General features: G+C 39.6%; 1 protein-coding gene across 2 annotated transcripts in view; it reads right to left on the bottom strand.

The window, feature by feature from the left end:
• Positions 1-12,663, bottom strand: part of LOC137381377 (otoancorin-like) — a 152,733-nt gene that overhangs the window by 86,358 nt on the left and 53,712 nt on the right. For both annotated transcript variants that reach the window (XM_068053869.1, XM_068053868.1), the window contains 4 exons: positions 9,677-9,779; positions 6,220-6,254; positions 3,107-3,273; positions 1,655-1,833 (listed from right to left, as the gene is read on the bottom strand). In XM_068053869.1, the coding sequence (XP_067909970.1) occupies positions 1,655-1,833; positions 3,107-3,273; positions 6,220-6,254; positions 9,677-9,737 (442 nt within the window). In that variant the 5' untranslated portion in view covers positions 9,738-9,779. The remainder of the gene's footprint in view (positions 1-1,654; positions 1,834-3,106; positions 3,274-6,219; positions 6,255-9,676; positions 9,780-12,663) is intronic.

Genomic DNA, 12,663 nt, shown 5'->3' with positions numbered 1-12,663 from the left:
CAGGGTGGTGTATGGCTTGGAGGGGAACTTGCAGATGGTGGTCATGCATCTGCTGCCCTTGTACTTCTAAGTGCTAGAGGTCACGGGTTTGGAAGGTGCTGTCAATGGAGCCTTGATGCGTTGCTGCAGTGCATCTTGTATATGGTACACACTGCTGCCACTGTACAGTGGTGGAGGGAGTGAATTTTGAAGGTGGTGGATGGGGTGCCAATCAAGCGGGCTGCTTTGTTCTGGATGGTGTTGAGCTTCTGAGTGTTGTTGGAGCTGCACCCATGTGTTGAACATTGTGCAATCATCAGCGAATATCCCCACTTCTGACCTTATGATGGAGGAAAGGTCATTGAAGAAGCAGCTGAAGATGGATGGGCCAAGGACACTATCCTGAGGAACTACTGGAGTGATGACCTGGGTCTGAGCTGATTGACCTCCAACAACCACAAACCATCTTCCTTTGTGCTAGACATGACTCCAACCAGCGGAGAGGTTTCCCCCGATTCCCATTGACTCCAGTTTTGCTCAGGCTCCTTGATGCCTTACTCGGTCAAATGCTGCCTTGATGTCAAGGGCAGTCACTCTCACCTCAACTCTGGAGTTCAGCTCTATTGTCCATGATTGGACCAAGGCTGTAATGAGGTCAGGAGCTGAGTGGCCTTGGCAGAACCCAAACTGAGCGTCAGTGAGCAGGTTACTGCTGAGCAAGTGCCATTCGATAGCACTGTCAATGACCCCTTCCATCACTTTGCTGATGATCGAGAGTAGACTGATAGGCTGGTAATTGACAGGGTTGGATTTGTCCTGCTTTTTGTGCACAGGACATACCTGGGAAATTTTCAACATTGTCGGGTAGATGCCAGTGTTGTAGCTGTACTGGAACAGCTTGGCTAGGGGTGTGACTATTTCTGGAGCACAAGTCTTCAGTGCTATTGTTGCAATGTTGTCAGGGCCCATAGCCTTTGCAGTATCCAGTGCCTTCAGCCATTGCTTGATATCACATGGAGTGAATCGGATTGGCTGAAGACTGGCATCGGTGATGCTGGGGACCTCAGGAGAAGGCCGAGGCCGTATAGAAAGAACCAAATAAAAGGAGTGGTGATAACATCTGCAATAATTATTATTCACATGATTGCATTTTGTGTAAAAATTATAATTACTGTTTTTATTACAATTATGATGATATGTGAAGGCTTCCTGAGAGATATGTATTTCATCAAAGATATAAATTAGATTCTCTCATCTCCAATTACTCACTGTGATCTGCAACACTTTGTGATATTTAAAATGCTAAACTGAAACTGATCTGTTCATGTAAGGCCAAATCACAAGTGGAGAAGTGGTCTGAATTTGCACATCCTGTGGTCAATTAGAAGCTATTTGCTGACAGACATTTCAATGGATTTACAATTGTATGCTCAATCTGCAGATTCTGCCTTTGTGGACAGGACAGACTATCAAGATGAATAAAGACACTAGAAAATAATTGCTTCTTTTTCTCTTTTCCACTTGTTCAGTTGAAGTATGATATTTTAAGTGTGACATCCAGAATATGATGCCTGGAGGTAACACTGAAGAATGACAGATGTGTGTTCGATACAAGACTTTTCTGCATGGATGTTTTGCCCATCTTTGTTCCAGTCCTTAACTCTAGTTATGTTACCTTTATCTTGGCCATGATTATTGATTGGCTTGTGTGTTTTTCTCTCATTAGGTTTGGGATTCCCACTGCTCATTCCATAAGATCCTGATGTTTTGGTGTAAATATCTTCAACCCACTTATAAATCTGCTTTCTGGTACCAGGGTTAAGGTTATCATATTTGGCATTTAAGAGCTTCATCCTGCAATAAAAAGTGTCAAAGGGAATTGGAAGAATCAGTGTGTGAGACACAGTAAAAAAAAAAGAAAACATTTTGCCAAATTTTATAATAAAGTAATGATGGTAAAGATGATTATGTGTGACAATAGAAGTGAGGAAAATGGTGTTCTCCACCCAGAGGATTTAAGCAATCACTAAACACAATCAGGAAGGCGCTTGGGAAGTAATCTTCAGTTTGGAAATGGATGACGCCAGATTTGCACCCTCGCCCAAACTGAAAATTACCTCCTAGGTTTGATTGCTAGTTTCTGTTGAGTTAGCTCACCTCAGCCAACGAGGTGGTCGTGCGAATGTGAATGATTTTAGACAGTCACAACCATATTTCTAACTCGCAATTTCTCTTCGAGACTCCACTACCGCTAACGTGGAAAATGATTTCTGGATATTTTTGTTATATATTTTCAACTTCTTTTGAATTTCGAGGGTTGGAACTTTATTTTTGATCAATAAAATGCCAGGTGACTCCCATTATCTATTCTTGTTCAAATTATGGAATTATGAGTGTGCATGCAAGATTCACGCTGCTCAAGACAAGACATGGGCCGGAACACATGTTCACATGCTTTATAATGATATGGTCAGTTCCCTGCTGTTATGCCTTTGTGAAGTGATGCAGAATACAGAGCAAGTGCTTCCCATAGTATATAGATTTCAAACTGGTCCACAGAGCCAAGGAGGTCGATGAGGGCAATAGATCTCAAGGTGATCTGATTTCTGTCCATGTGGATGTTCCACAAGAACAGCGACTCGAGAATTAATACAATTCTTTATTGGTTGATTTCCTCATGCATTATTTCTATGATACATTAATCCAAAATATTTCCTGCAAATGTAACATTGTTCTCCTTTGGGTAGCTGGCACCATCTTTTGATTGTTTGAAAGGAGGGGCCTTGCAAGTGTGTCAAAATATGCGGGGTGGGGGGGTGGGTGGGGTGTTGTCACCCACACAGTAAAGTTTGAAATCACGAAAGTGGGGAGAGGGACAAATCACTTTGTGAAATCTTCTTAGGCCCTCCCACATTTCTCTTCATGTTTGGCTATAAATCAGCACTCTCAAGGCCTAACAGCAGGCCCAGGGCCCAGCCTGTCCTCTTGGTTAGAGCAGATGCATGGCTTTGGGGAACTTCAGGATAGAAAGAATCATACCTTATTAAAACATATTTTTCTAAATTTATATACGGATGCTGTCTTGCATTAAAAATTATTTCAATACAGAAAGACCTGATATACTTACAGTTCCATCAGAGTGGAATGAGTGACATTAAGACTGAACGACCGGACACAGCCTGGACTCAGATCGCTGATAGACTCGTTAAGGCTTTTAAGATAATCTGTGATATCTCCTGGAGTGCTGATGTTGTTCCTTAGATCTTTTTCCCATCCTCGACATCTACCTGCCCCCTACAATTCAAAATGTGCAAAGCATTCAACAGACTTGTTACAAAGATCTTTAGAAATTTGTAGAAAGTGAAAGGCAGTATAATAATGTGCTTTATCCAATATTCAATGTAACCCTTAATTCAATTGATTACAATAGGTGTCTATACCATTTTATTACACTGAATAACCTTGTACGATTTGAGTTGTACTTCAATAAGCTGTCAATGACAATGCTATTTATGCTGCTTTTTCAGGTCTCCTGATGAACCTACAGCAGATGAGTGGGGGACCCGAGCGGAAATGCATCCCTAAAACTATTAAGCTTTTTAATTAATGTCACTGTTCCAACAATTGGAGAAGTCATGAACATCACATAGCCCCACCTTTTCACTCTTAAAGGTGCTGACTCTTGCTAGAGTACTCTTCCCTGCATGCTGGCAGTTCTCTCCTACCCCCGAAAACCAGCCATTCTTCATGTGTGAGACATTCAGTGTCAGCAGGATATTTGAGCATGACATCTGAGGCTAATCCTTTCCTATTATCACTGGAGAATGACCAGAAAGGGAACTCTGGCTGATTATCCACTCCCTAGCCCAGCAACCTTAGCACATACTAAGAACTGAACTGGGGACCTTCTTGAGAGGAGCACTAGTTATAAAGAAATCAGAAACCCATTTACAATGAAGACATTTATGATTTATCTGCAGTTAGTGGAAAGGGACTTCATTCCCTTGGCCTTTACTCAATAAAGGTAGTGCACTTACCAACTCAGTCACCAGGGGAACTAGCTTCTGAACATTTAATTGCATCCTTCTAAGTAAAGCATGATGAGCATTCATTTTTTTTTGAAGAAACAAGTCACTGAAGTACAACACTGTATAACCTGATAAAAATCTAGCCTGAAGACCACAGCTTTCAATGGTTATTTCTGAATTTCTTTAAAGAAACTGTGCTTGCAATCAGTTACTTATAGATCTATATATTGTTCATACTAAAAGCTACAACTCATTCACAAATCTATTGATGATTTGAATTGTTATTATCTTATTAAAATGCTGGCAGTTTTCCTGGCTTTATAAACGCTATAATTACCAAGCAAGCATTCACTGTTACAACATTGTAATCATTACATTATGATCAACACAATCAGACAAGCAAAGTGCAAGATCATTAATAAAATAATGCAGTTCCAGATGCCATTAATAATTAACCCTTAAAGTATTAGCAGCAACCTTCATTTGCTGTGTTAACTCTAAGTAGTGCCTTTTATTTCACAGGTTAATGGCCAATTAAACCATTAAAGGGAATAATAATTAAGGGAAATATTTTCAGTATGAAATATCCCCCAGAAAGGCAGCTGAATATTGGGAAGGCCAAATGTATCATCTTTTGCCCCAGCACAACACTGTCCCAATACCCCTGACCTCATTGCCTGACATTGACTCGTGGTCCTCCAAAACCCCTTGCTACGGATTCCATAATTCTACCCACCCCTCCCTACCTCAGCAATTATCTCAAACTGAACCAAATGATTCACTGCCTTAGCATTCTGTCCATCTCTGAACTGAGCTCTTACCTCCATATCCTCTACATCACAAAGACGGTCTGCTTCCACATCGGTAATATTACCCTTCAACTCTACCTGAGTCCATTGCTGCTGAAACCCTCATTTATGTCTTTGTTACCACCAGAGCTGACTATTTCAATGGTCCTCTGGCCCAACTTGCATGCTTCACTCACCAGTAACATCAGCTCAACCGAATTGTGCTTCCCATATCTAGGCCACTCAGTTATAACCCCTGCTTCTGCTGTCCTACATTGATTCACAGTCCCCCAAAGTCACAAACTTAAAATTCTCATCTGTTTGTTTAAATCCCTTCATAATCTCCCCCCCACCACCCCCCCCCCCCCCCCCCCCACCGAATGTCTGTGAGCTCCTACACTATAAGTCCCTTCTAAAATTACTCTGACCTTTTCTGCATCCCCTGCCCTTTACCTTATTGTTTTCACCCACCCCTCCGGAATTCCCTAAACCCCATCTCTCCATCTGCAGCTTCGCCATCTCTCCCTTTTAGATAGTTCTTAAACTTCACTTCTTTGATTTAACCTTTGGTCACCTCATCTAATATCTCCATCTTTGGTTCAGTGTCCATTTTCTAAATTCCGCCTCTGCAAAGTGCTGTGGGATATTTTTCGATGTTGAAATTCCTATATAAATGCCAAATATTATTTAAAATAATTGATTGATTTGAGGTCCCCAGATGGAGTAATGGATGAAGGGACCACCAAGATAAGCCATAAAGATGAGATAGTCCCAGGATTGGTTGCTAATCTATACTAATCTTAGCCAAGGCAGCGGTAGGGATGCTTCAGCTGTTTACTGTGCCCCTGGGTTATGGCAAAGAAATAAAAGTTGGGGTTCCTACTCCTGTGTCGATACCTAGTTACCTGAACTGTATATTGTATATATGTGAATGTCTGGTGAGGATGGAATTGAGCTCAGCTTCAAGAATGAATAGTCTATGAATGTCATTCAATTTTACATATGAAGAATGACCAGTGAGGTCCTGAGAGATTGCAGAAACATGCATCCTCAGGAGCAGCAGAGAAAAGGGAGATAATTGGAGCAGGAGAGTGGGGAATGTCATGGACTTGTCTCCTTCTGGGAACAGTAGACCTCCCATTGGAAAAGACCTGCTCACATGCGATATTTAATAAGCTCATCTCTGGCCAGCTAGCAATGAACTGCGTTGCTACAGGAATCCTTCTTAGTTCTGGACTCTAATCAAATGTAACTGTAATGTTCAGTATTGATAAGAATCAAGTGAATCATTTTTATTGAGAGACCCAACCTGACTTTGGTACAAGTTGGCAATTTGGGTTGCATGTGAACAAAAGTATTTTCCTCTGTCCAGTTCCCCTTCGAACTCCCTATTCAGTGTATAAATTAATAGTGTATTGTTTTACCTCTTCTGAGCCTTTATCATTTCCTCCACGAATTCCTTTGAATGTCAAGAAAAAAGCAAATGTTAATAAATCTGTGAATAATGTTACTGTTATTCATTGATTTATTAGTCATACATAAACAGGATGAAAAAATGCCTACTGAGTTTCATGTTGAAAGGATTCTGAGATTCTTTAATCTCCTAATCTACAGGTTAAGCATCAAGCAACCTATTCTTTAAATCCTATGGCAGTTTGATGGATGATAACATACAATTGAGAAGTGGGCTGAAGTTTGTATATTAATCTAGTAGCTGCATTTCAGCTCCAGAAACCAGATGCTGATGATATCTACCATAATCAAAACAAATATCCTCCGAACACAGTAAAAAAGGAAAACAATCCAGAGCTCTCATCTCTATAAAACTGGTGAAAAATGTATTTCAGCATCCAAAAACAAATGGTTCTTATATGCTGCAGATTTAATCTGAACCATGGACTGCCTTCAGTGCCAGGGTAATTTCAGCTTCCTTTGACCATTCATTTTTCCTTTAGTTCTCGGCTTATATCGTAATGTTACACTGTTGCACTGTCATCTTACCACATACCACTAAAGTAAAGACTAAAAATACAATTTTAAATCAAACTTCAAAAATTAAACACTTTAGCCGATAATTTCGTCAGAGCTTGATTAGCAGCCAAAGGAAGATTGGCAGAAATCCCCAGGAGAGTTTCCACTAAGGTTATTGTGGCTAACGGAGAACCCTCAGTGAAATTTCTGGTATTTGCATCTGTTCATCCCTTCTTCCCTTTTCCCCATTCTCTTGTATATTTACTTTTACTTCATTTCTATGCATCTATTAAGATTAGTCCGAACTTTCGTTCTCCTCTATTAAAACTTGAAAATATGTACTCAGTGTGGTTTTCTGTATATTTCATGTCTCACTATCTATGCAAGGGCATGGGAATCACATCTGAAGAATTGCCTACTGATTGTCAGAGAACTGGTACTTAAAGGCCATCTTTTCACCCAGTTGAGCAATCACCCTCATAGTGCATGGTCAGGTCAACCTCTGATACATTTTTTGCACATCAAAACAAGAAAGTTTGCTGTAAACTCATTTGTAGATACCAGCAGGCCCCTCATGCATGAACCTGATGAAAAGAGTGCATCTGGGACATAGATAGTAGTTTAGCAAACTTATTGTAGAGGACTGCTATTTTGCATTTTTTCTCTATCTGGCTCAAGATATTTCTGGATTAATTAAAGTATCAGTTTGCCAGTAATTCTTTTTAATGGATGAATTAGAAATCTTAGTGATTCTAGAAGTGATGGCATCCTGGCCAGTTATTGAAAGTTTATTTCATTTATTTTTCCCTTTTTCTACCAATTTACATCCCTTCCCTCCCCTCTTAAAGGTGTTGAGTCCTCATTGAGGTCTGATTCCACGGGCACAAATTGCCCTCCCATACTTGCCCAAGGGCAGTATTTTCTGGTCCTGCTGAGGTTGGGAATGAAGGCAGGCAAGATCCAAAAATACTGGCACTTGCCAGCAGGCTGGTTTTCTGATACCTCTCCTGGCGTCAGCCATTTTTAGGGGAATCGGGGCCCAGCAATTAGGTTTATTAAAGAGCCTCGTTAAGGACACAGACAAGAGGCTGACTGGGATTTTTCAGTTAGCTTCCAATTTCCCAACTGCCTGGAGGAAGGCAGCCAGCAGCAGGCTGGTGGGCCAGTGCTCCAGAAAGGCCTACAGGCCCTCTCTGCTTGTCTGGGTGTGGTTGCAGCCAAAGGCCACTTTGTAGAGGGATGTCCCACCCACCATCACCACAGTGCCTACACTGCTCTCTCCTTACAATTGTGGCCTGCTTTTTCTGTTTTTTTATTTAACTTTTTAAAATAGTTGGTGAGAAGGCGCTTTCATGTTGAAGCCTCCTCTCAGTTACTTACCCTTTATTACAGCTGGCTACTCCTCTCAATCTCTGATTGGCCCTCCAGCTTCAAGAATCCGCCTACTACCCTTAATTGGACGGGGGGGGGGGGCGCCCCTGTAAAGCTCCCAGGCAGTGGTTACATTTTCCCCAAGGGGACCCAGAATCAGTCCCGGCTCCTGTTTCCCAGACACAAAGTGAAGATTCAGCCCCTAAGTCAAGCCTAAACTTATAGTGTACAACCTTATCGTAAGACTGCAGGAGGCATCAAAACCAAGTTGGATCCTATTCTCATGGAAGGATCGCATTCACTCACTTACAGCAAGGGTTGCTGGATAGTGAGCAGGTGCAGGAACCCAGGCCACTTGGCTGAGGCCAGCTGAATGAGCGCAGACCCAGAACTGAACCCGGATCTTTTTCCATTCTATGTAACTAAGATGACAACTGAATAAACTTGCTGAGACATCAGAGAGCCTGAAATTGAATGATCAAGCTTTTTCATAAAAGTAAAACCTTCTTTCTGCAGGAAAGAACTTGAGCTGAACAGAAACAAGAACACAGAGAGGTAAAGTTTCAGTTAGGTTAGGTTGGTTTTCCAGAACAATTTAACCAAAATAGCTTAAACCAGTGCAAAAAAAAATTGAGGAATTTCAAGCACAAGTTACATTCAGCACAAATTTATTTGCATATTGCCGCATGTAAACTCTTCCATTAGCCAGTACAATCATTTTAGAATGTAATTGATTTTTGCTCTCGCATTAAAAAATATTCCGAAACATATTTTAGAATGCTAACCTGGTGCAGTTTCATTAAATGTAGCTGGAAGTGGGGTTATCACAAAAATAAACATTTTAGTCAGTGTCTAGTCCACAATCTGCAAGTAACCAGATTTAAAATAACCGGAAATTATTTAAAAATGATACAAAACCATTTACTAGTTTCATTGGTGTACAATAGTCAGTTTCTTAGTAAATTAGATATTTTTAATACTTAAAAGCTTTTTAAAGGTACCAAAAAAGTATGTATTTTTTATACTTTCATGGAATGTGGACATTGCTGATAAGGCCAGTATTTACTGCCCATCCCTAATTGCCTTTGAGAAGATAGTGGTGAGCCACCTTCCTGAATATAAGTGAGTGGCTTTCCAGGCCATTTCAGAGAGCAATTAAGTGTTAACCACATTGCTTTGGGCATGGAGTCACATAAAAGCCAGACCAGGTAAGGATGGCAGATTTCCTTTCCTAAAGGACATTAGTGAAACTGATGGGTTTGAATGCCAATCCAATAGTTTTATGGACACCATTACTGATACTAGCTTTTAATTTCAGACTATATTTAATTAATTTAATTTAAATTCCACAGTTGTCATGCTGGAACTTGAACTCTTGTTAGAACTGAGATGAGAGGATACATCTGATGGGATCCATCATGTACAAGATTGGAAAGGTTAGCTTCACAAGTCAGCAAAAACACAACAATTTTGCCAGCACATAAATACGGAAAATATCCTCTTAATCATCCTTGGGCAGATTATTTGTTAGGCATTTACCTGCTGTCTGACCAATCAGGCACAAACAAGAAATAAAAATGATACGGAAATCCAGTCCCATTTTTGAGGCTGTCCAAACTTTTTCTGATGTCGACAGTGAAACCTTTAATAAATGGGAAAAAAGAGAAGTTTATTGGTAAATGCATGTAGAGTCTTCTTGTTCATTACAGTGCAAAAACTTGAGAAATATTTCTGAAGAGTGAGCATATTTGTTAATACCAGAAAAAAGCCACAGAGCATTGAAGTTGAATTTCATTTCAATTAACATATTTTAAATATAGAAGCTTAATAATAGAATTAATCATGTACCCCGAATATATTTAAAAGTTAATGTCTGTGCAAGCTTCCTGGGTCGGGTTAAAATCGCCCCAATGTAAAAGTGACGACAGAAAGTATGCTTCAGAATTGGAACCGAATCCCATTTAATTGTGCATTTGGGTCCATTTATAGCTTGCCCTCTAACCCGACTTCAACTGAAGGCTACTCTTGGTCTTGACTTCCAGTATGCAATTCTATGGGAGATATATTATTTGCATGTGTACAGACATGAGAGGGAGAGAGACAGAGACCGAGATAGAGAGAAAGAGGGAGAAAGAGAGAAAAACATGGAGACAGAGAGAAGTTAGTCAGGTTGCAAGTGAAAGAATTGATTTTAAACACTCCCACCATTGGTAGCCATGCCTTCTGTTGCCTAGGCCCTTAAATCTGGAATATTTTCCCTACACCTCGCTACCACACTTTTCTCCTTTAGGACACTCCATAAAACCTACCTCTTTGATCAATCTGGCCGAACATCGCCTTATGTGGCTCGGTGTCATATTTTGTTTCATAATGCTCCTGTGAAGTGCCTTGGGATGTTTTATTACTTTAAAAGTGTTATATAAATATACAATATAATATAAATAAATAAATATATATCAAGTTGTTGTTGTTGTTTATTCCTGCAACTCCAATTCTGGGAGGGCATCTTTTGCTTTGTTACGATAGCTGTTCATTTAAATGTTGCAGCTCTTCCGTACCCCATTTGACCACTTTTTTCACCTCATTTTAAATTTTATTTCTTTCTGGTCACATTAATATTTCTTGTATTTAAATTCTTAAAGCCTAAGAAAAGCAGGGATAAAGACTATTTGTCCCATTAAAGCTCCTCCCGCTAGTTGAGAGAATTCACCGCAGCATATTTTTGTAAGAAGTCCTGTGTCCCAGTTGTCAAGGAGCTTTCAAAACATTTATCAACTAAGAGTGTGTGACTTGACTCTGAATTTATAGGTATGAATAATACATTGATGCATTTTCACAGTGCAGCGTACATTAGGAAATTAAGAGATTAATATGCATTGTTAAAGAATTTGCACATAACAATTTGTTTTGTGATTGAAATTCAAAATGAATCATTATCTTTGAATAATGCTGCCCAATATCAAATCAATCCAAGTATCTCCTAAAACTAACATGATTCATCAGGATAATAAAAGCAAAATACTGCAGATGCTGGAAATCTGAAATAAAAGCAAGAAATGCTGGAAATACTTCTGGTCACCTTCTGTGACCCTTTGTCCTATCAACACCTTGCCTTTTTTTTAATCTCTTGCCTCACCCCCACTTTATTTGCTTAAAACCTATTACAGAATCACAGAATAATCCAGTGCAGAAGAGGCCCTTCGATGTGGATTCCCACATGCAGCAGGAGGTGCAAACCATGCCTTCAAGCTCTCCTGCCATGACGAAACCCTTTAAATTTTACATTTCTAACATTTGCCAGTTCTAATGAAGGGTCACTGACCTGAAATGTTAACTCTGCTTCTCTCTCCACAGATGCTGCCAGACCTGCTGAGTATTTCCAGCATTTCTTGTGATTCATCAGTACACATGCTGAAACTAGTTTCTCAATCCTTTTAAAAACGTGAGTAAGCTTATCTTCCTCTCTAAATACACACTGTCTCAGTGTTGCTTCACCATCCCTGCTGCGGTCTGGCAGGCCATTCAGTTGTCAGGGCAACTAGGAATGGGCACTAAAACCTAGCGACACCCATATACCAAGAATGAAATTTTGGAAATATATCTCGGAATTCCTTACTTAACAACTGTGGGGGTAATAATTAACACCTACTGAAATATCATAGATTTGAAGGAAGAAAATATTTTTATTTCAAAATCCTGCCAGCTATTGTTTCAAAGCATGAAATTTAGCCTCTCCATTCTGTCAAAGACTGATCAAATAATCAAATAATTGTAGTTTAATTAAAAAGAGAAACAACTTAACTTCCACTATGTATAACCAAAACGCAGATAGTTCCAAAGCTGTTTGAATTAAAAGTCATCCTGTCTGTTGTGTACTTTGAGTTTGTGGTCTCTGTTGTGATTTAGTGTCAGTGGGTTGAAATCACATTGTGCAATGTTAATACTAAATGTGCTAACATATTTGTACTAAATTCTCTGTCAGTTTTATCTTTAACAAAGGCATTAAAGCACTTAAAATGGGTTAACACTGCTTTTGAAATGGTGGAGAAAGGAACCTCATACAACAAAAATGTAACATTTTCTCATAGGTTATTTTCTAGTTTGGCCATTCACCAATTATACTATCTCAGCAATTTTGATTTTCTGCTCTGTCATATTCCACCAAAAAAAATTGACACAATATTCTTCCCACCTATAAAACTCAATCTCCTCCAAGTCACATTTGGAAGGATCATAGGACATCCAGTTATTTTTTTTTTAAAGTTAGTCAATGTTTGTGCCATATTGACCATCAAGCTTTGGACCTTCATTTGCATCAGCTTGTTAAGCAGTCACAAATATTCTCAAGAACTTTCCAGACAGTTTGCAAAGATACATTTGTGCTCATTGCAAAGTGACATTGATAAATAATCCCATCATGAGAAAAAAAAAACTTACAAAGTAGTCAAGTCTTCATGCAATAATGTGCACTGGCTTCATAAAAGAGCTCATATTGTTAAAGGGGAATCAGAGCTCTGTCTCATACA

The sequence above is a fragment of the Heterodontus francisci genome, chromosome 22 (genome assembly GCF_036365525.1).
Source record: "Heterodontus francisci isolate sHetFra1 chromosome 22, sHetFra1.hap1, whole genome shotgun sequence".
Lineage (NCBI taxonomy): Eukaryota > Metazoa > Chordata > Chondrichthyes > Heterodontiformes > Heterodontidae > Heterodontus > Heterodontus francisci.
The sequence above is the reverse complement of the archived record's forward strand: the minus strand, read 5'-3'. Positions and strand labels throughout refer to the sequence as shown.